Source organism: Augochlora pura, chromosome 3 (assembly GCF_028453695.1).
Source record: "Augochlora pura isolate Apur16 chromosome 3, APUR_v2.2.1, whole genome shotgun sequence".
Classification (NCBI taxonomy): domain Eukaryota; kingdom Metazoa; phylum Arthropoda; class Insecta; order Hymenoptera; family Halictidae; genus Augochlora; species Augochlora pura.
The window spans coordinates 22,940,207-22,964,623 of NC_135774.1; the positions used below are offsets into that span (position 1 = coordinate 22,940,207).

General features: G+C 38.4%; 2 protein-coding genes across 4 annotated transcripts in view; one reads left to right on the top strand and one right to left on the bottom strand.

Moving 5' to 3' along the window:
* Positions 1 to 10,510, bottom strand: part of LOC144479059 (Y+L amino acid transporter 2) — a 36,872-nt gene extending 26,362 nt beyond the window's left edge. Inside the window, exon 1 of one of the 3 annotated variants that reach the window (XM_078197550.1) lies at positions 4,367 to 4,399. In XM_078197550.1, coding sequence (XP_078053676.1) covers positions 4,367 to 4,391 — 25 coding nt within the window. In that variant the 5' untranslated portion in view covers positions 4,392 to 4,399. Of the gene's footprint in view, positions 1 to 4,366; positions 4,431 to 10,152 lie in introns of those variants that run through there. The other 2 variants (XM_078197551.1, XM_078197549.1) reach the window with 2 other exon arrangements.
* Positions 10,511 to 18,765: 8,255 nt separating this feature from the next.
* Positions 18,766 to 24,411, top strand: LOC144468068 (RRP12-like protein). The gene is made up of 23 exons (XM_078177217.1): positions 18,766 to 19,016; positions 19,095 to 19,275; positions 19,348 to 19,474; positions 19,542 to 19,724; positions 19,789 to 19,948; positions 20,029 to 20,207; positions 20,285 to 20,520; positions 20,597 to 20,764; positions 20,840 to 20,948; positions 21,009 to 21,173; positions 21,244 to 21,365; positions 21,428 to 21,542; positions 21,602 to 21,838; positions 21,929 to 22,155; positions 22,227 to 22,350; positions 22,427 to 22,712; positions 22,791 to 22,948; positions 23,058 to 23,314; positions 23,388 to 23,548; positions 23,622 to 23,801; positions 23,865 to 23,981; positions 24,046 to 24,205; positions 24,278 to 24,411. Exons 1-23 carry the CDS (start codon positions 18,881 to 18,883, stop codon positions 24,372 to 24,374), a joined length of 3,885 nt encoding a protein of 1,294 aa, XP_078033343.1. The 5' UTR covers positions 18,766 to 18,880; the 3' UTR covers positions 24,375 to 24,411.
* Positions 24,412 to 24,417: the final 6 nt, after the last annotated feature.

Below are 24,417 nucleotides of genomic sequence, written 5' to 3' on the forward strand. Positions count from 1 at the left end.
GTGTCAGTTTCGAAACGAGAAGACGCGGGGCCGTTAACGAGATCGCCAGCGCCCCGACAAATTACAGTGTTATCGGCTCGAGCACCGGTTACCGAGGTTTCGGCCGATCGAATTTTCATACTGCGACATTTAGGGTATACTTTCGTGCCATAAATGCGGGCCGGTCTGCAATGATTTAGTCCGTTCGGGTGTAGAAAAGGGATATCACGACGACCACGGTCATCTTAAACCGCAACCGTGGTTATATTAAAATGGATTAATTAAAGTATCCGTTGACAAGTTAGCTGTTTGCAATCTATTCAAGAACTGTGCAATTATACTGATTGATTTTCGTTATACTTTGTTGAAATGTAGCACTTTTATAAAATATATAATTGAATAAAGAATATCAAAGTATATTCCTTGACCAGTTTGCCATTTTTTACAAGTATAGTCATGGTAAATTAATATTTTGTTTTACCAGGAGTATCGACGACATAACATGGCAATAAACTGATTAAATATCGCTCTTCTCTAATATGTATATATAAGTATATATAATATATCTTTTGATACACTTTGGACTACTTTAAAAACTCAGTTAGGCTATGTACGTGTATGTTAATTGACAAGGTATCTACTTATTTTAAATAATAATCTACGAACAGCAGATAATATTTGGGCAATAATTTTCCTTGGACATGGAGATTCGAACGAAGAAATTTACATATATAGTACCATATATTTTCGATTGACATTTCAACACGATTACTCGCTTTCTGGTTGCACTGACAGTTGACTGACACCATATAGGGTTACTAAGAAGCCATTCTCACGTCTCTGCCTGAAGCGTTTGCGTTCAGCAACGAAGGAATAAGTATTTCTGGCAAGAATCACCCGACTACCTTCGACGAAAAGCGTTCAATGACAATCGCGAACGTGATCGCTGGAAAATGTCATTTGTGCTTACATAAAATATCGAGAACAGTGCTATTAGGTGCTTGAAATAGTTCTCGTTATTTTCTGATAAAAACAGTTCATACGTATTTCAAAAGAACGGCGACGTCTTTTATTCGAAATATTGTTTTTGAGGCTACACTTTCCCACTTTTCAGGTAATATATTTTTAAGAATATGGTAAATATAATACGTAAAAATGATGTCTTACTAAACATTTCTGGAATGTAGGAATACATTCATTAAAATATAATTTCCTGATTGCGCTGTTCTCACTTTATAATTGGAGTTTTGTTAACCTTTAACATAAATTTCATTTAGAATCGATTCGAGCGCTTAATACATAGTCGCTCTTTAACATCTATCGATTTAAAATTTCTGTCGATCATCGAAAACCAGTGCACATCAGACTTTCTTCAACGAAATGAGAACGACTGTCGATCGATTAGCGCGAACCCGACAAATAGCCGAACAAATTACTGAGATTTCTACAGGATAACGGTGTGTGTAAAACGATTCTTCAGAATCGAAAAGAAAATGTTGCGTATCAGATCTTCACCAGCCGAGACGAATCGGTGGACATCGTCTATCAGGGAAACGATTGAAAAACAGTAGGAATGCAAGTAAACTCGCTCGTAAAGATGTAATCGCGTGCCTGATGCGTTTATCGCCGGCGCACCATAAATATTTCATTTTATCCTCTCGCCGACACCTAGCATCTCGCGAAACGTTAATCACTGTGCAACCGCGAGAGGAAACTTTGCTCGATTTCCTTTATCATCGCTTCAATGAAAGCGGAATTCTCGTTTCCGAGCTTCACTGGCTAAACCACGAAGATACTACGGGAAGAAGAAGAAGAAGAAGAACAAGAAAATTTCTTGATAAGTGAGCACAACTTCGGGATGCGCAGATAGCGATGACGATAGTCGTTTTTTTAAAGAGTTAACGACTTTTATTGCACTTTCGATTCTGTTTTCGATTTCTGATTTCGATTCTGCTTTTGGTTGGTAAACAATCTTGTATTTGCAGGAATTATAAATCAGTCCGCGAACTGTGACATAATTATAATAATAACTAGTTTGTATTATTTAGAATTTTGTAGAAGAATATATAAGTTAACGACTAGTCGATGTTAATGTTAATGAAATATTTATTTCACATAATGATTTGTAGTCTGACTGTTTATGTGATTTTACAGAGCTTAAGCTTGCAAGGGTATAACATATGTTTTCAAATAATATAATATTGGAAATTTAAAATGAGTTTGATATAAAACTGTGCCGACACAAATGTGAAATAAATATTTTTTAATCTTAATAAAATAAATAATAATAATAATAATAAAAAACAGATCAAGTCGCTCAGAAAATACTTCCACAGTAAACAAACACCACTACACAAAGCCATAGTAATAAATGACAAACATCACACGCCATTGAACCTAGCAAAGCAGACACAAGAGACAATGACGAATACGAGGAAACACAAATCTACCAACAAAAAATAGATACATGGAAATCCAAAGAAATACACAGTAAACACTGGTACAATGTAAACAAGGAAGAAATAAACAAAGAAAACACATATAAATGGCTGAAGAACGGACAGCTCTTCCCGGAAACAGAAGGACTCATGATGGCCATCCAAGATCAAGTAATAGCAACTAAAAACTACAGAAAATATATAATAAAAGATAATGCAATAGAAAACGATACCTGTAGAAAATGCCACCAAACAAAAGAAACAATAGATCATATAATCAGTGGATGCAAACTCATGGCCGGACAAGAATACGTGGACAGACATAATATAGCAGCAAAAATAATACATCAGACAATAAAACAAGCATATGAAATCAGTACAAACAACATACCATACTACAATTACACACCAGAACCGATAACAGAAAACGAAAACTACATGATACATTGGGACCGCACTATACACACCGATAAAACAGTAATCCATAATAGACCAGATATAACAGTGCAAGACAAGAGAGAAAAAACTACCTACCTCATAGACATATCGATCCCCAGTGATACAAACATAATAAACAAATACAAAGAAAAAATAGAAAAATATGAAGATCTCAAAATTGAAATACAGAGAATATGGAAACAAAAGAAAGTCATAGTACTACCGTTCATTTTATCAGCTACAGGAATCACACCACATTCATTCACAAAAAACTTAACCAAGTTAAATTTAAAAGAAAAAACACACATGCACATTCAAAAAGCGATAATATTAAAAACATGCCAAATAGTTCAGTCGTTCCTACAACTAGAAACATAAAAAAAAAACACCCAATAGTTTGAAACAACGGTTAGACTTGGCTCTAAACCCGTCAATCGAATCAAAACCCAGATGTAATACTGGAGGAAAAAAGGATAATAATAATAATAATTAGCCAGCAGTCGTGTATCTGTTAATTTTAATACACCTAGTGGAAAAAAAATAAAATCGCGAACATCGTCGCGCGAGGCTATAAATGTTTGTTCCTAATTATCGGTTCGTATACACCTCTTCCAGCAAGACAAAGTAATTAAGCGATATGTTTACTCGATATCCGATGTCACCGTGACCGCCATACTCGAAACACTTCCATCCTACGGTGAAAAATATTGAAATTTAAAGATTCTATGTTATGAAAATGAATCCGGAGAGATTGTTATTGTTCCATCGTACATAATAGACAGAGACAACGTGGCCTAATCACAAGTTATTGTATAATTTGTCTGGCCTTCACGGGTCGATGATAAAACCGAATCACTGTGCCGATAACAAAATATCTATTGAATTTCGTTGAACCAGTTTTACTAACCAAATTATATCGACTAATAACTGTCATTACACTAAATTAGTCGTAACCGCTTATCGCTGTTTCTAATGTTTATCTATTCGCTCGAGAAAAATTACATGCGAATGCGAAATTCAGCATTAATCGTGACTAACGCATCATAAACACTTTGAAGTAAGATAATGAGCAACGATAGAAAATGATACGCGGTAATAAATATAGTGCGTCGGCGGCTATATTTAATCCGATCGTTTCACAGTAAATCTCGATGACAGAAAAATTGCAATAACTACATAATGCCGGCATCTTTATCTTCGCGGCAATAACATGTATATTGATTCGTTTAATTATGAACAGCAGGTGGACAATAGAATTTTATTCAAAGGACTGATAAATACAAATTTCATTGTTTCAATGGGATCGCAGGAAGTACTTGTTTAAACTCGATACATCCTCGTAAAGGAATTTACAAAAGACACCGACATACGTTCCACTGTAACAATCCAATTCAATTTCGCAGAGAACGAGAAGCTACAATCCAATCGAATTACCCGCGATCCAGCGAAACGATACAGAAAATCAGCCATCTAAATCAGCCTGGAACAGTTCAAGACTTTGTGTCACGTACCAAATGTCCCGTAAACGCGGTGCATCCTGGATCCCCAGCCCGATCGATCGACGCCGAGGATCATCGTTGGTTATTGGGTCCGAAACTGCTACCGAGGCACGCAACACATTTTCAATGATCTCGAGCCGGAGAATGCTAACAAACTGAACGAAAGAATCGTACACGAAATCGTGGAACGGCGTGATTTTATTACGCGAGCAAAGCGAGATTAACTGGCCACGCGTTTTAACGCCGAACGAGACGACAGATAACCCTCTCTCTCACTCCCCCTCTCTCTCGCTCCCTCTCGCCCTATCTGTCTGCGTTTGCCGGCCAATTTACGCGCGTAGATCCCGAAGAAGGGCGCGCACACGATCGATGATGTAATCGCATCCGCGCGACCACACCGCTACGATCCAGGGCAACCTGAGAACAGGAGGTCAAGCTGTGGATCGTCGTCTAGGATCGAATTTTCTGCGGTGATTCATGAACTTCCTACGAAACTGTGTCTTCCCGTGCATTGCGACTACTTTGACGTTCATCTACGGCACTCAAAATCGTACGTACTAACATTTGCTCCACCACTAATGATTTTCTAATGCGACGATCGCCGCCATAGAGATTCTAAATAATTAATTTATTTCGTGATGTCGAAACTGGAAAATGGACATTTTTGTTAACGATCGTCTTAGTGAATTCTTCAGTTACTGATTTTATGCAGTCCGCGTTCATATTATTGAGACACTTTTGAGAGGGCTGTAAGGGGATGCAGTAAATCATGATCAGACCTAACTTTTATTAAGTAGTCCGCGCATCGAACAAACTTTCGTAATAAATTGCTTCAGCGAAGAAGACTCGTTGAAGATTGCACTTCATCGACGTACGATTTCATCATAAATATGTACTGCTACAGATATCGGTGCGCAGGTCGGCGTACTTTCGAAGCTGGATTCGCGTCGGAGCTTCGAAGACATCGGAAAAAAGTTACACAGCATCCGACAAGCGTAACAGGTTTTTGTTTACCGTGAAAGTTCTCGAATGTCAATCGGCGTGAGCGTGTAGCGAACGGAGTTGAAAGTTTAATTACGTGCAATTCTCTTAATAGCAATCAGATGCAATTATTCGTCGCAGCTGCGGACAAACTCATTGAAACTAAGTTCCAGTTTGAGGCTGCTATAAATATGTCAAATAAAAAATTGACGAAAGCCGGTGCAGGTCGGAATCGTTCATTGCACCCGCGGGCGATCTCGTTTCAGCGGAGTTGCGCTATAAAGTTGCTACAAACACACGTTGGAAGAATAATTGACGAAAGCTCGCGGAGTTTTAAATCGTCGCTTTGCTAAGGTTTTGCGACGCATCGTGTCAGAATGGCGGGCTACTTGTTGAGCGTATCATAACCGACGCTCTTTAAAATCCATAATCGATCATCCACGCTGAAGGAGTAAATCACGCCGAGCGCCGGCACGTGAGTTCGCCGAGCGTCAGCTATCACGTGGCGCCATATTTCGTGTCCGTCGACACGGTATGCTGTGTCAGGTTTTCCGGCATCTCGTGTGACCAATGTAGCACTGTTACTGCAATAAAACAATCGCTTGCTTCCTTCCTGTAACGGCGCCTTCGCGATTTCGAAATTCTTCAAACAAATGAACGGTTTCCAAATACATCCGCTAGCCAGAGCACCTTATGCCATTTCTACAGTTTCAATGGATGACTAGATTAATCGGACAAATGGGTATTCTTCTATTGTGCGTCTAAGCGTGGAATAAAAAAACTGGGACATGCGTTTTATCCGTGTCTACCTTCACGTACTAAATAAGAAATACTGCGTGGAAATAAACACTACGATTTGCATGGTTTTCTTTTTTTTGGGAGGGAGGTTGATTAATTATTTAGTAGTATGATTTGTTTAAGCTGAACTGAATATCAGATTTTTAGAATTATCAGTGTACTGTGTTGTGATATGCATTTTGTATTGTGATCACTTTATATTTACTACAATTAAGAGGATCTTCACTCTATTGTATATTAATATATTAATAAGATTTGAATATAAGATTGTACAACAATGTTGAAAATTATTAGACAATTTTCTGTTCAAATCTGAAACAGAGAAAACAAGTTCAAACAAAATTGCTACAACAATATATTGCGTTGAGGATAGTCGATAGGCAACAATGTACCAAAATGTCCGTTGCATTTCATAGTAAATCACCGATGTATTGTGAATGAAAACTACGGAGTATATTCTGAGCCGGACCGGTTCGATGGCGTGATCCCGAAGATTCAATATGGCGCAACGTGCAGGCAACCCTCTTTAATTCGCACACCTAATGCGACAGTCTGGCAGTCGTACAGCTTCGAGCATGTTCTACGAACCACACGGCGCACACATGCCCGCCGTTGTACAGGTACGAAAACAGGAGATCGCCGTTGGACGTCATTCCTTTCATCGTACGATGCACACGGGCTAAAAACTCTGTCGGGGACCGGCCTATAGTATGCGCCGGGAACCCTTTCTCATGGTACCGGTTCCCCTAACTCAGCCCTCCTCGAACCAACGAATCGCGACGCGGCTTCTTTCTTTTGCCACGAAAGCCCTTCGGGACCGCATAACAACTCATAATCGCGATGCAATCTTCGCTTCTGACTACTTTCGTAACTTCTTTTTATTATCATTCGAGGGACTCCGCGCCAGTGAACACGAATTACCGATTCAAACATGGCGGGACACGATGCAACACCGTCGTTCGATCTTCGCAAATTTTGACCGTTGATTTTGCTTGGTAATTACGGTATAAACGTATCAACTCAACGAGAGACGTAACATTGTAACAATAAAATTTTTTCATGTTCGACTTTGTTCTCGAGATAACAAGGCGCGCTCGCGTCTAAGGAACGATTCAGCAAGCGATACAAAACGCCTAACGTGTTCATAAAAATATTCTATAACTTTTGACATGCTAGCCGATTCGTCGGTTCAACATGACCAAAATTCAGTCCTTGTCGCAATTTCAACAAATTGAATAAATCTTCTTAATCTCTTTGCTATTTTAAATCGCATCTAATCATTGCTGTCACGAACGCACAAAATCCGCAGTCTCTATATAATCTCATAATGGACTCTCCGATTTGAAACATATGTTACAGATCCAAACATGGCGGACAGATTGAAAACAATCTAGCTTCTGCGCAAATTGTTCTGGAACATATTTTTTAAATAGTACTATTAGATTTATATTATTAATTAGTACAGTTAACTGACCGTGGTCGTTATAGAAAAATTCTATTTCCGGGTAATTTAGCGCCCCCGTTTGTCTACAAATTTAGAATGCAAGATAAATGATTTCGGATTCGTTGGGCGGTATTATACTGAAAGCTCAAAATTACGCAATTTTTAGAGTTGAACGGAGACAGAAGACCGAGAGATTCGTTAAAAATAAACCTTTAGGGAACCTATAACGGTCTCGCTACGTACGCACGTGCACGGAGAACGAAATTTGGAGTCTGGAGGCTCCCGAAACTTTCGTGGAACATTGCGTCAGTTTTTATTGATCCTTCGCCGACAACGGCGCTCCTCAGCCGTTCTAACGGTAATGAAACCTCAATTCGAAGCACCAGTAAATAATAAGCATGTGATATTAATCCACTCGTGCAACATTAATCGAAGACCAATTGTTATTAACTCGATTCGTATCTACTGTAACAGTGCTCATCGTGAGTGTTCGCTTTAAAATATATTCCTATTTCAAACGAACCATTGGTAACCGAAAAAAGAATAATTTATGGAGCTCCTCGCATATTTAAAAAATTTGTACCAATAAACAGCTACTTAAGATACCAACGTTTTCTACCAGTGTCGATTTTTTTCGTGAAAATATCGTAACTTGGCAATGTTATATCACTTGGCAATGTTGTATAATATGTGTATCGGTGAACTGTAACGAATCCGGAACATGCTTTCTTGTTCCATTTCTACTCTGTTTGATTTCGAATTAAAGCTTAAATCGTTGTTCAATAAATACGCTTGTAAATATCGTCGGACAAACAGGCAGCTTCTTATCGACAGAGGAGCTTTCCCCCTTGCAAATAATTTCCGTATTGATAAACAGAATCTTAAGTAAGTTGACTGTAAGAGTTGCCGGAGCAACCTTTGCCGTGCAAACGATGCCAGTGATCCTGCTAACCGACCGCAAATCGTACCTGACCGTTTACGTTAGGTATATTGCATCGATCTGTTTGCAGGAAAACGGCGGACCCTTGCAGCAAAGAGACGCGGTGTGCTCAGTAACGCTAGAATGACGAATAGTCGGACCAAACATTCGACTGTAGACACAAGACTAGCGGGACTCGTAAAATTAAACACTGATTCAGCTTTGATATCGCGTATCAAAGATCTTTGCGTCGCGTTTCCAGACATGCCATCCCTAGCAAAGTTTCTACTCTTGTTTGCAAACTAGTGATCTTTTCACACCTGTCCTGCGGAAGCTGATTGAAACAATCATCACGATGGAACACTGAAATTGTTGAAGTCTTTAATATTCGTGGAAAATCAATGTTTATTTTTAATCGATGATTGTGTCGAAGGACTTGTAAATAAATGAGAAATGAAATTTAATAGAAAATGTTGACGAAGGAAATGCCGTGCTATTACTGGATGTTCCTCGATGCTTTTCCGACGTAAGGACAGTATACTTTAATCACAATATTTGCCAACCGATGAAGAAAAGGCCAGTTTCCACCGCCGCGCGCGTAGTGGCGTGGCGAGCAGGAAAATCAATAGGCCACGTGGGTCGCCGACCGGGTTTTCCGAACCCAGTTTCCATACTGTGCTTGTTATTTCCGCAAAATTACACCGTCAAAACATACCAAAGAAGAGAAGAACACCCGTAACAACGAAAAACAGCCTCGGGGAAGCACACCGCCATTTTACCAATAGGGGTTGTGTCCGGTCAACCAATGGGACTCACGAACTCCAATCAGTGTCTTACATCATACCCTAATATTGATTTCTCTCAAACACATTCGCTCAAAACCCAACAAAAATTGCTTCACGTTCATTCGTGAAATCAAACCGAGCATAAAATGTATACGGAACATCGAATATTTAATGCAGACTGACGATGACGCACGGAAAACCTCGTTTATCTACGAAAACTACAGAACGACTACGTTCTAACACACTCTGAATGAAATAATAAAGTAACTTCTTCGGACGTACTACGCGACAAAGATAAAATATGCTGCAGTGTCACATGGATTTTCCTTGCGCTCATGTTGCTTGCAAATAACTCAAATAAACCGATTGTGATATACGAGAATTCTCGTTCCATTCGCTGCATCACCAACAAATATTGCAGTGCAATTTTCTGTCACACTTTAATTCAAGTCAACCAACTTTTCCGGACTGTGCGAAGCAACACGCGACATGTTGCCTTATAGCATCGAATTTCACCCATGCACATAACTTCCCTAAATAATTGCTACGCATGGACCGTAATAATACACTAAAACCCTTATTTTCCTCTATATAGTTCGAAGAAATCTCGGTCTATAACATTCTGCAACACTTAAATTTAGCGAAAACTTACTCTCGAAGTCTAACTACGTATATCAACGCACGATGCTTCGTTTTCACCCGGAATTTCGCTCGCGTCCTTAGTTCCCTCGAAGGGTGGTATCTCTAGAAGCCGTACTAACACTGTTCGCACCGATTCTTGAGAACTTTTCACTCAACATTCCGGCGAAAATGAGCGGAGCGATCGCGGCTCGTGGCGCACGCGAACCTCGCGTCGGATTGCGTCACTTACCTGTTCTAGCTGTATTCCGTGGTCAGCAGGAACAACAATCTGCTGGGAACCGATAAATGTCACTAGTCACGAGAGTCGATCACAAGGGGAACGCACCCTGGGCTTGCTTTGGTCCGGCGTTGGCACTGGGTCTACCCTCGGTTCATCCTCGCCTCGTGGTCGATCGGTGCGTGCGTGGGTGGATTTCAGGTGAGCGTGGGCGACACGCGCGCACGAAAACAGGCCCGGTGTTGTGATCGAGCACGACTGGGGACAACCCGGCGACAAGAGGATGTCACGAGACCAGACGAAATGGAACGAAACGTGGCGTGCGTGTACCGTGCCTGTACTGGAACGAACCGAACCGCGCACCAGTCGAGCTCTGAATGACTGTTGTCGAACGGCCGTCCAGGCCGTGGGCCTCGCGCATTATAACGTGCCACGAACGAGGGCTGGCGCATGTCGTCTGCTCTTTCTCCCCCTCTAACTCTTCCTCTCGCTCTCTCAATTCGCCTGTATTACAGCGTGGTGTACCATAAGGAACACTCGCAACCGCGAGACACATACACATCGTGCTGCTGCACGAGTCCTGTTAATCCTCTATTCTCAACTAATATTTTTCTTGGAAACTTAATTTTTGCGGCGAGCACTATCGCCAAACGTTATCTTCTCTTCAATGAATATATTTTGCCGCAATGTTTTTGTAAAACATTTTTCTCACGCTACTCTTTTCTTACAATAATTTTCTAGGAATTTCGACCGTTTCAAGACCAATTTCTAATTTCGAAAAAATGATCCATTAAACTTGAAAATAAAAAGTATACATTCTTTCTATGCTCGATTAGTGAAAAATAATCGGAACACATTTATCCTCCCTTCGACAATCTGATTAAAATTTTAGATGTTGTTTCATTGAAGAAGAATCTACATTTTTGCTGATTTGTATTGCTTTTGTCAACTTTATGGCAGCCACGACTAGATCCATTTAAATCCCTGTTGATCTACTGGAGTCGTGGAGACCACTGAAGATACTTTTCTTGTAGATGGATATGGTTCTTTCTAACCATTTTTAATTTATCTTGTTACTTCAAGTGGATGAAATTGTTCCTTTCGTGCTGCTAACTCGAAACACGAGCCTGTGATCTTCAGTGTTATTTTCTTCAAAATGTCACGGTTTTATAAAAATGGAAGATTGTGGAAAATATTTAAGCTTTAGGAAATTTTTTTAAGTCTTTTTCTACCGTCTTTATGATAAAATGTAAATGTCACAGCCAATATATTCGTGTTTCATATCGCGAAAACTTCGCCGCAGATAAAACCATATGAAGTGCGTTGAAGGGAAAATTGACTGGTTACGCACACGTGGGAGAGAATATGAAGTTTGAAGAAGCGCTCTATCTATCGGTCGACCTATCGGGCGTTTAATTATAATAATCATCGACACGAAGATACCAACGAACGACGTGTTAAAGCAATTTTAGAAAAGAACTAGTAATTTTGAAATTAATAATTTATATCCAGTACTTCCGGGATTATGCGTTTACATTATTTATTCATACCGAAAACAAATAAAACTGATCAATTAAGTTCAACACGTTATTACGTCTTGCTATGATTCCAACGTGCTTCATGACAAAAAATATTCTATTTAATTTTTAAGATTTAGAAGTTGCTAGGAATTACGGATCACCCTGTATATTAGGCAGACACACCTGCAAGCGTATTGCACGATGCACGAGTAATCTGTATCGATTGGTCTATCGTCTACCGTTGTTTCACGCATAGTTTTATATATCTCCCGGCTTTCAGCAACGCCGTCGATAAATATAATTTCTAGTTTGGAATTAAATGTCATATTAACAGTTGATAATCAATGCTCAATTTGTTGTAAAACTGCAAATAAAGTAGCTTGCCAATGACCGCTTCCGTTCTGCTGAATAAATTTAACGATCGCATTCCAATCTCGCCATCGCTTAATGACTCTCGTATGACAATTCTCGACAAAGCTACGGTATACTACAAACAAGGAAAAAATTACGATCTGCTCATTCGCTAAATTAAATCACAGTTATGGAAATTCTTCAACGATCGCTAACAGAGATATGTTAAGTTCACCGATACTTTCCACAAACTTGTCATCCCACTTCACAGAGCAATTATAGACATCCGTGTTAGACCGCGGTCTAATTACAACGACGAAAGCAAATTATCGAACTACAGCCATTAAGCACAATACGAAACAACGATGTCGCCCGAATTGGAACTGATACACGCGCGTTGTCCGATCCCCGAACATATCAACAATGCGGTAAAACGTTGCTGTCGATGTATTGCGAACCGCATATGTGTCAACGATAATAAAAAAAATATCATTAATCACGCGTATCGCGGTGCACGAGCACATGCTGCAAGCCCGTGTATTGCCGAGGAATGATCTTGTTCGAACTTGTTGCGCAATCGAACGGTATTGCCGGACACGCGTTCGCTGCATAATGTCGGCGAAACATCGTTAATCGAATTCTCGGAGTTCGTTAATCTCGGATCCGCGGCTAGATCGAAGGGCTACACGGATCTGTTTTCGTGAATGGCTTTGTTATTGGGAGTTACGTTCGTGACGGTTGGTGAAAGACGTTATTTAAAGAACACGCCGGAGAGGAAACGATATCAACGTTATCTGGAGTAACGACACCGCGCGACTTCCTCGATCGCCGACGTCATTAAAGGATCTCTACGTGCTTCCCGGTGATTTTTCCGCGGAACTCGTTTTATTCGTCGCTCTGCAGAACGTTGGGAAACACCGCTGTTCCTGATCCAATTAAAATCAAACTGTCACGCGATCGGTCTCGTGACTCTTCGATCCTTGAATTTTCATTCGTAGAAATTTACGAATTTGCACGAATCGGCGTTGTCAGTCTCGAGAACTGAGATCGATGTTACAGAGGAAGATTACCGAAAGGATATGTATACAGCTTTATTCGACTACTGTTTTGTACGATCGATCAGTGTCAGAATTTATCCTGTGCCGAGTAACCAGAATTTCAAACGATTTCTTGCCATGATGGATAATGTTGCTAGTAGCAGAAGAGATGGAATACACGTTGCACGGAATCGATTACGAAACCAAGATCGAGAACTTTGTAACCTCGCAGAGTTTCCTATATCTTGCATATTCTATATATGTATTGTATATCGATCGTTATTTATAGATTACACAACCCTGTTTTCCAATTACTTTCCACGAGGATCTAGTAGACGATAGGATCGCGTGTTTACCGAATGAACACAATTCTGAGACACGGAGGTTGTCCCTAATCCTTTCAACAGTTGCAGCGATCCTTCGGTTAATGTCAAACCTCGTTGAAAATTTACAAGAGACATGTGATTTGAAATCTGCCCGTAAAATTGATATACGTGCCCAAGGTTTGTCGATTAATCAGAAAACTAGGTTATGGAAGGCACAACGACCTCCGACGTAAAGAGAAGGAAACTCAAGGCTGCACGTGGCGCACGTGGTACCATCGAGTATTGTCTCGGATTCTGGGCACAAAGAATCATGCAGCTGGGGTCTGGCCCAAGGACTTTGAGAAGTTAGACAAAAGGGAGGAGCCCGATATAAAAGGGTGCGAGATCGCCCCACGAAACGGAGCAAAAGGACCGTCGATTCGGTTTCCATCCCTCGAAAGTCCCCGCTGGACCAGGTGCGTGCCTCCTTTGTGCTGCCGTCGCGATGCTCCCTCTGCACGTGAATTAACCATCACGAATGACGCCACTTTCGCTGTGAAACCTTCGCTGTCAACGATCCTCTATGCTCGACCACGAAAATCCACTTATTTCGAAGACTCAAAAAGCGAGAACACGTACGAGTGAGACCATAATGGATTCTAAAAACAGAGCCTGCATTTTGCATTTTGTGTGTTCTACTTATCACATATCTTTTGCGTGCTTTCATTTTCAATTCTGCAAGTTACGTACAAGGATAACGCACTCTCTTCCTCATCGGAATGCAGGCCGTAATACTCGACGGGTAACGTCTTAGAATCTCGCTCATAATTTTCCTCGTCGCGCACACTCGACAGATTTAGTGTCAGCAATGTTATCCTGTATTGTGCAGATAACACCATCTCGTGATGTATAATAACTGCATAAACATCTATAATGATATACACGACGCAAGAAGCAAAAATATTTTCTCTTAATAATCGATTAAAACAGTCGACGTTTCATCGAAATCAATGCACAAAAGTTTTGCATACGTTAAACAAAAGGCTCTTTCTCCTGATCCGAGCCTAACGATTCAATCCCTTCTAATTAAACAGGATACTTACTACCACAAGATATTAGCAAGTAGAATTGTTTTATTAAGACACATCTTACGTTGCGGATTACTTGCGAACACCTGTTCCAATTTCATTCGATTGTCGACACAACAACTGCCGACTGTGCACGATATTTCGTTGTTTACCAAAAACATTTGCAGCGTCATGCAGAAATTTCTTTCGATTATTGCGAAGTTGTTGAAAGTTGGAACGCAAGTAGCGCATTCACTTTATCGCGATGCAAACGATGTAGTTAATGACACGTTGCACGGAATCGCGTTGGCAACGGTGACATAACGAGCCGCCGCCACGTCTTTAGACAAGTGTTCCCGCCATTAATCCTGGTGGACGGAATTATTATGGGGAACGCTCGTTACCATGAGATCATTTAAATCAGAACGATATCGGCTCAGTCGTAATTAGTTTTCCATTTACTTTGCTCGTTCCGCGCTATATTATACATAAAACATGATAATGTTTCGCTGCAGCGTGCTGCAATGTGTTTAGCTCCTTCGTTCGATCGTGTGCATGCCATTGAACTTTTGATTTAGAATGTAATTAGCCGGAGGTGCGTCTAATCAGAGAACGGTCACCGAGCTTTCACAATGCATACTAAACTGTTCCCATTGGCATAGATCGAACGAAACAAGATCAAAGTACCTATTATGAAACACCGCCTCCATTGTGATCCCTTCTTAAAACATACAAATAATAAATAAAATAATAACTAGACTCGCTCGCGCAAAAATACTGTTACGTAACTATCAGCTGTAAAGAATTTCTGTGCGAATTAAAAGATACGTTAATAAAAAGAAAACATATGTTAGTTTTAACCTAGCTGTCAATTTAACACGTCCTCAATGATATGTTCGCGGGCATTCACCGAACACCCAATATTTCCTTATTAAAAATCATTACCGCTAATAATAAACTCGGATAAACGTGTAAATTGACGAAATAGGATGAATAACTCCGATCAAAAAAAACGTTACCGTGTGTAACTGTTGTACAGGGTCGACTTAGCGAAGATTGGTACCGCGACGAATTTGCATGTTTAATGAACCATTGCTTCGCTGTGGAATGTCGTAAAAATGCGTTAGCGAAACGACAAGAAAAAAAGTAGTGCTAAAGCAAGAGACCAACGACTAAACAATTCTGAATTTCTTCTTGTTTACGCAAGAAAGAAATTCCATAGTTTACTGCGGTTATTGTGACATAACCGAGCAGTCCCTCGTGTATCCTTGTTTCATTGAAAGGATCGAATTCACAGAAAATTATTCACGCTAAATGAATTTAGTGTTATGTTATATTAACTTGAAAATGAAAATTAGTCATTGTTAGTTAGCATTGTGTTCAAAATAAAGTGCTGACGAAAAGATCGTGTCACACTATGTTTCGAGGTCATTCATAGTACGACCGAAATCGCGTTTCGTAGGAGAACAGGTGGCCAAAGAAGAATTCCGGCGAACCGGATGGCAAGTTCGTTGCGTAGGAGGGTGGTTCAATGACGTCACGGAATCAATACGGTACTCTTTAGCGTCTACCTACGTCACTGATGACACCGATTCATCCTTGGCAAATCGAAGTTCTTGAAACCGGGGCATCGTGCCATCCGCGCAGTTCCGTAGATTAATTAAACGCAGCTCTAATGCAATTTGCCGTCTCTATGGAGGCGAGAACGAACTCGAGACGTGACGGATTAATGAAGAAGTCCAATTGCACCTTTCTTCCTCAATTTCCCTTCGTTCGCCTTCATTCATGGAACTGTTTGCCAAGGAAACTCTGCCAATCCGTGGATCCTCCGTCGGTAACATACTACTTGACCCTAACTTTGTGCGTCTGTCGTAGCTACAACTCCACTGTCCTCGATTTAACATCGCCTCTTTTTCGTTAGGTGACAAAGTTTTTAACAAGTTCGATAGGTCAATACGGAGTTGTTTACAGAAACAAGCATAATCCGTCCCCTTGTCGTCCCTACTAAAGCGCGCACTTACTTGACGCCACAAAATAAATAGCAATTTCGCTTCTCTGTTAAAAAATTCTTACAATTCAAAAAGTGCCAATCATTCTAATATAACTCTTTCAACTGTTTCCTAGTATTTTGAACATTTATAAATTCTACAAACCAATGTGTTACTGCACCTACAAGCAAACACGAAATCATATTGACATCTCAGCAACGTCACCCATTTTTTTTTTTTTTGGTGATAAAGGAAAAACCCTGTTCTCCAAGTACCTTTCGCAACACGAATCATTATGGTGTGCACGGTTTCGCGTGATCGCGTTCCCAATATCCGCGTTAATATCAAGAGGCACACGGCAAACAACGGGAACACTTGAACTCCACGGAATCCTGGAACTTTCTCTCGAAGGATCGAGGAACGATCTAATCGTTGTTGCGCCAACGATGAAAGGCAAAGCATTTAAAAAACGACGTCCTGAGTCGACCATCCCGGACTATTTTGGGTTCATCTCGTCCCGCGGAAACATGCTCCTTAAACGTAGGTCAGTTTCGCGACACCGTAATGGCTTGCAACTAGGTTAAACGGTTCGAGGACTCTTTGAGGTAGCTTCCTCGAACACGATTATCGATCAACGTTCTAAACACGAGCATCAGCGAACAGTGATCCGTCAAACGATGAGAAAAACGCTATTCTCCGTGCAATTCTACGAGGGAAGTTGCGGAAATACTCAAAATGTTCTCCATTACCCTCCATTTATTCTTATAAATCGCAAAATAAATTTGTTTGACCGATTTATCTATCGCAGGTGCATCTTTAATATATTTTTTCATTTCATGGTCACACGAAAGTTGTAATAGTCGACATCATAATAATTATGGCGTATAGAGTTTTCATAAAAAGAAATCGGTGACTTTGAAATCTCGAAAACTATGACCTTGTGAATACATTGTTACATCGTGCTCTCTTTAAATCCTGATCTTGCTTAAATCAAGTGAGACATCCTGTAGATTACTTTATAATTTATGAAGCTGTAAACTTAATGGCGCAATTCTAAGAACTTAATTACAGTTCGCTGCTAGGAAATATCATTATTATTATCGGGAAGCGTGGTTAGTGAAAAGGTCACTTCGACCAAGCCTCATTTTAATAACAGATGATATTGTGTAATTCTTTGTGATCATTTCGCTAATTCGTGTTTGTAGAACTAATGGATGGTATCGGGGTCGGTACATCGCGCGGATGCTCCTGCAGCCTCTGTTTTCTGTTAACGGTATTCTCCGCTACGGTGCACTGAAGGTGGCCAATGCGTTTAACCATCCCGCTCGGACGCATCATGAAAATGTGACACCGTAATTGTCGGGGCTGTCTGCACGTGGTCGCGAGTCTTGTCAATTACCAGGTTTACCGCAAATTGGAAAATTGCCACGTTCAGGGAGAATGGAACTTCGCCTCCTTTAGCAAAGGTCTCCGGCTGCCTTCGGCTATTTCTACCGTTCTAATTGCGCGAATTGATATCTATCATCGATTGCCAATTAGCAACAAAATCATAGAAACGTAGGAAAGAATTCTGAATTTTGAATTCTCATTATCATGCACCCCGGTTTTGACATCGTTTCATTTAATTAACAGGAGCTTTCTGAATCCATCGGACGTTACTGTTAATGAGAAGTCCTGCCGATTAATCACTGTCATCTTGCGAAACATTGATTCGCTATCAGTGGAACTCGAGCCAGTGACATAACTGTATGTATCGCGGAACAGCTGTATTTTTCTCCTATTGATGCATATTTTAAGTATTATCAACATAGTTGTGTGCAAATGCAGGCAATTTGAAGCCAAAGATCAAGTCACGAATGTCTCTTAAATAATAATATTTCATGTACAATGTCTTCTAAAACTTAGCATTATTTAAAGCATTAATAATATCACGTACACTAAAAACTACCGTATTTATAATTTAAATATTCGTATAGTTTAATTGATTTTCGTTCAAAAGTCCTGAATCAATGTTCCTTAAAAAATTAATTCAAGGATTTCAACGATGGCTTTGGGACACAATTGAATACAATATCAATTGTATTATCTTATGTATATTAATTTATCAAATGTATAATATTAATATATATAATAATAATATATACAATATTAATTGTTTTATTTATTATTATTGTATCAATTATACAATAAAATACTACGGAATTAGAAAAATGTTTTTGTTGTGTACGTATTTTCGCAAGAGAACAATTTTTAAAAATTCCCACGCAGATAGTCTTGGAGCGCCACCATTCCGAAATCATTGAAACATCATCGTCATTTATCAATGTTACCGACTCAGCTCGGCCATTCCTTTATAAATGCACGTGTAAGATGAAGCTAACCTTGTTGCACGATTGACGTTAATCTTGCTTATAAAGTCGGACAAAGTAAATCGTTAAGCGTACAAAGAAAACATAAGTAAGTAGATTAACAATGGGTAAAGTAGGACCACGTTTAAGCAGCAGACAAAATGCGAAACGTTGGGCGAAAGGACAGAGCTCAAGTTCTAATCCAGAAACGAAAAAACACCGTGAACAGGCAGCATGGATGTTTTTCAAAGATGCGCCAGGTTTGTTTCATTTTACATTACAAATTCTAACCGCGCATTTTTAAAATACTTCACTCATATCTCATTGTTTTATTACAGCTAAGCCTGGTCTGACAAAAGAAGATTTAGAAAAGCATGATGCTATTCAAAGTATTGGCCCTCAGTTTGAGAGACTTGATATCGATGAAGATCATTCAGATACTCAAACAGAAAGTACAACTAGAACGTATAACACGTTTGCCAGTAATTATAGTAATTGCTCCAACATATCCTTTAACAAGTAAGTAATTCATAACAGTTAGCCAAGTAACTAACTTTGATCTGTCATGTGATATTATTGTCTCTCTCGTAGATTTTTAAATCATTTTCAGTCAAAGTCACTTTTACACAAAGAAATGTTAGCTGTACTATCAGCAGTCACGGAAATAATCAAGCAGAATGGTGGAAATGAATCTTCTACAGAATATTTTGCTGCTTTGGTATGTTTAAAGTATTACCTACATTTTTTGAAAATGAAAATGAATTTTAAATACTGATGTTTAATAGATGAGTACTCTGGAGGCAATTGAATCGGAAACATCAGTTGCGGCCACACTGTCTCTGCTGGGTATGGGCTTAAAAACTGTACCCAAGAATGTTCTGAATTTACAATTTAGTGCAGCCAGTAAAATATTTTTGGATATTTTGAAAAATCACGCCTCATCGCAAGAATTCTTAATACTACGTCACGTGAGTTCATATATTGATTAAATTTCAAATACCATGGAATATTTATAATTTAATTCTATTTCAGTGTATCCATTGCCTGTCTCTACTTCTTCGGGCATTAGAGGAAGCTACATGGTCGAATTCATCAACTATGCAAGTGATTGATGCTATTCTAGCGTTTGTCACACACAGTAAGCCAAAAGTAAGAAAAGCAGCTCAACATGGAATATGTGCCATATTGAAAGGTACATCATTCAAAGCATAACATATATTTTAAAGAATACTACAAATTTCAATGTTTCATGAATTCACCTTTATATGGCAGGAAGTGAAATTATGAAAAAGAAGGACCCACCACTGTATCATCCATGTTCACCACGGGTTGCAAAACACTGTTACAACTCATTACAAGTTAGTTCTGAGCCTGGTAACATTACTAGTATACTTCATATACTTACACTATTGAAAGATATCACTCATCAGTTACCAAAACCACATGTAAAGGTAAAAAATTTGTTTTAATTTGAATAGCATTTGTGTAAGATACATCAACTAAAAGAAACTATTCTTTCCCTTTTTAGATGATTTGCGAATCATTGTTAAAAATCATGGCACTGAAGAACGTTTTAGTAACATCGTGTTGCTTTCAAACCTTCCATGGTTTATTTGTTTCTCGACCTCCAGAAACTATTCTGCCTGTTCAAAGAAACGCGCAACTAATTAATGCACTCTATAACTATCAACCCCCTCCAACAGATACACAACCAATCCTTGCATGGTTGACAGTCATGCATGAGGCCCATTTGTGTTTGGCTAAGTTAGTATAAAGTATAAATTTACTTTTAATATTTTTAATCTTATTTATTCCAAATCATCTAATTTTTTATTTCTAGCAATTCGCTAAATTTCTGTGCGGCTATTTTGCCGCAAATGATGGAAGAATGTGTAAAGCTTTGGCTTTCTGATAAATCAGAAGTTATATCTGGTGCATCACACACCATGAAATTATTATTACAAGATTGTGTTGGAAAAATGTGTGAAACTCCAGAACTTACAAAAAAGTAAATATAAAAATTTCTATTTTCAACTCATTTTATTAAGTAGCATAATAATAATTAACAATTGTATATTGTCAGATATAGCACCGTGATCGATCAAGTAATCGTTGTGATGCTCAAAGCTTTAAATTTGCAGTACTTGGAAGCTTGGTATTATATTCTAAACTTGACAGCCCTACTCTTTCAGGTAATAAGTGTATTCTTTACCCTTGCATCGATTGAGATTGTACGGTTTTTTTTATTTTAGATCACTGGTAAATCAAGGTGTCCTAAATTGATAGACATATTGAAATGTTTAGCAGATTTACGCGACTGTTATAATTTTGCCTCTAAAAATGACGCTGAGTATGCTATCGGAGCTGCTATAAGATCATTAGGTCCAGAAACTGTACTCAATGTAATTCCATTGAAGGTAAGAATTATTTAGGAATATCATAAGATTAGTTCATTAGTTAAATAGTACATTCTAATTTCTTTCACAGACGACAAATAATGACATCAATTTAAAGAGAACCTGGCTACTACCATTATTAAAGGACTGCATAACAGAATGTTCATTGAACTTTTTCATAAACACTTTGTTACCAATGACTGAAATATGCGAGTAAGTGTATTAAAATATTTTTGCTCAATAATGAAGACTATATCATAATACAATAATTTTAGGACAAAGTCTGCTGCACAAGTAGGAGGAAAAAGCTATGAATTTTTGCTTGTTCAAATATGGGCTGTTCTGCCAAGTGTTTGTCACAATGCCACAGACGTGAAAGACAATTTTAAGGTAAGCAGTACAAATCAAATAATATCTTACTGATATTAATTTTATAAATATTATTTTAGAATATCGCTAAACTGTTGGGAACGACTTTTACTAATAGAAAAGACTTAAGGTTGTATATAATGTCTGCCATAAGAAAATTGATTACTAAAGCCGTGGCAGATAATAAAGAAGAAGATGTGGCAGAACTTTCCAAATATGGAAAAAATTTTGTACCGCTACTTTTAAATCAGTATACAATTAAACCAAATGGTACTGACGAAGAAGGCCAGCACCTTGCCGCATATGAGACACTTAAGGTAGTATACAAACCATAAGTTCGAAGATAAAATAGAATATAAATTTAATTGCATGTTAACAATATTAATTAGATCTATTTTACCTCGTAGATGTACCTTTCTATTACAAACAAAGAATTAATAAATGAATTGTACGATCGTGCACTGACTAGGTTGAGCGAACCTAACACAGACGATTTCTTTAAAGAAAGTGTTCACGACATTATAAGACTATTAATTGAATACACCGATATTGATAGAATAAAAAATTTTTATGACATATGCACCCCGGCCTTTAAAACAAGTTCCAAAATGAAAGAACAGAAAAAAGCATACAGGTAAAATTACTAATCATATTTTTAGATATACTTTTCAGATAGAGCTGTAAGATTAAATATATGATTTTTAGATTTTTAGAAGAAATATGCAATAGTGAAAAAGAAACATGCAAAACATTTATTCAGCAGCATAGACGTGAAATACAAAAATTGTTAACATCTTCGGCGACAGAAGTTGCAAAACCCTGCAGTGGTGTAAGTATCGCAATATTATCGTATAACAAAATTTGCATATCCCAATGTAATATATAACGTCAATAACATTCTTTAGCCCCGATTGAGATGTTTAACTCATATGGTCAAAATCAATCCACAATTGGAGAACAGTAAATTCCTAGAAGCCATAGTACCCGAGACAGTACTGCATTTAAAAGATGGCAATACAAAGTGTCGAATGTCTGCCTATCAACTTTTGAACTGCATCGCAGAGAAATTTTTGAATAATCCGGAACATCTGAAGAATTATGTGAGCATGTTAATGGTCGGTTTGGGAGGCACGCAAAAATATTGTACTGTTTCCATATTGGCACTTGCATCTCTTACTTATCACTTTAATGGTAAGGAAGTGATTTTAAAGTGGATCTTTAAATATTTGTAACTCATGTCAACTATGATACCGTTGTTTGTTAAAATAGGATCGCTAGGAGTAGAAACAGTTAAGGATATATTAGAATATGCTTGTAAGCTTGTTTCGAGTCCCACAAGAGAAGTTACAGAATCTTCATTATCTTATATTAAAGTATACCTTACTTGTATGCCAAGCCCCATTGTTGCATCAACCTTACCTAAATTGGTGAGTACACAGTAGATAATTGGTCTTTCTGCAACTAACATAGCGTAGTACATAACGTATGTAGTATACATATAACATAGTGCATAATCATATTTTCATAAAATGACAGATGGAAGCTATATGTAGTATGACCGAGGATTGCCAGAGACACTTCCGTCGAAAAGTAAGAGACATCCTAATAAAATTATTGAGGAAATATGGAATGGAGACGATCTCAGGTATGATACCTTCTTCCGACTCAATACTGCACAAGAGGTTGAAGAACATAAATAAGTTAGAAGAATCGAAAAAGAAGAACAGAGAACTAAAAAAATCGAAGCAAGATAAAGAAGAAGATGAGTTCAATGCAACAAGGAGACCGAAAAGGTGACATTGATCTTGATTTGACACTATAGTCTGAATTTCTCATAATCATTATATTTATTTTCTACATGTATAGCATAGAGGATATATTGGCTGATAGCGATGAAGAGTACGACGGCACAGAAAATGTAGAACCAAAGAAAAACAAGAAGCGTACGTCGAGAAAAGAAGCATGGATTCAGGAAAATGAGGATATTATAGATCTTATTGATCCTGCGGCTGCTAGGAATATTTCTAGTAAGACTTCATTGTGACAATGGAAGTATATTTGATCGCAAACTATAATTCTTAAAAAATAATATTTTTACAGCAACACTGCCTACATCTCAAAAATCAAATGCAACAGCATCGAAGACGAAGAATCGCGGATTCAAGACAGCTCCAGATGGACGTTTAATTATCACAGATGATCATGAAAGGGATGAAAAAATTACTAATACCAAGAAAAGGAAAGCGCCATTTTTACATAGCGATTCAGAAGACGATTATGGTAGGGTGAAGAAAATAGCTGCTTTAAATGAAAGAACTATGATTAATTAATATACATTTTTAGAGGATATTGATGATGCTGAGTCCGTAGCTCCGACACAAAATATAAGTAGGAAACGTAAATGTACAGACAATTTTGATAATGTTAGCATAAAAAGTTCATCTACATCGAAATATCAAGGTAATATAGTTATAAAAAATTAAGTTAGCATATAATATTTGACATAAATGTCCATTGTCTGTAGCTGGAGGATCAGGTATTCACAGACCATTCAAGAAAGACAAAGTGAATCATACACCGGGAATGGAATACAAAGCACAAAAAGCTAAAGGTGACATTAAAAAGAAAGGGAAACCAGATCCGTACGCATACATACCTTTGTCACGATCTGCATTGAATAAGAGGTAAATAATGTGAATTTAAATTTCACGTATTTCATTCATCTATTTATTACACGGCATTTGTATGATTTTCAGGAAAAGGAAGAAGAATGCAGCAAAATTCGAAGGCGTTATCAAAAGTGCAAAGAAAGGTGCACAAATTGGTACGAAAAATAAAAAGCAAATGAAATAGATTAGAGGCTACTTATTAATAGAATTAATAGAATTTAAAATGA

Bases quoted from the DNA above. Each gene is read 5' to 3' on its own strand.
- LOC144468068 (XM_078177217.1), top strand. From the start codon at position 18,881: ATGGGTAAAGTAGGACCACGTTTAAGCAGCAGACAAAATGCGAAACGT. The intron at 19,017-19,094 runs GTTTGTTTCATT...GTTTTATTACAG, and splicing joins GTTTTTCAAAGATGCGCCAG to CTAAGCCTGGTCTGACAAAA. The intron at 20,208-20,284 runs GTAAAAAATTTG...TTCCCTTTTTAG, and splicing joins TACCAAAACCACATGTAAAG to ATGATTTGCGAATCATTGTT.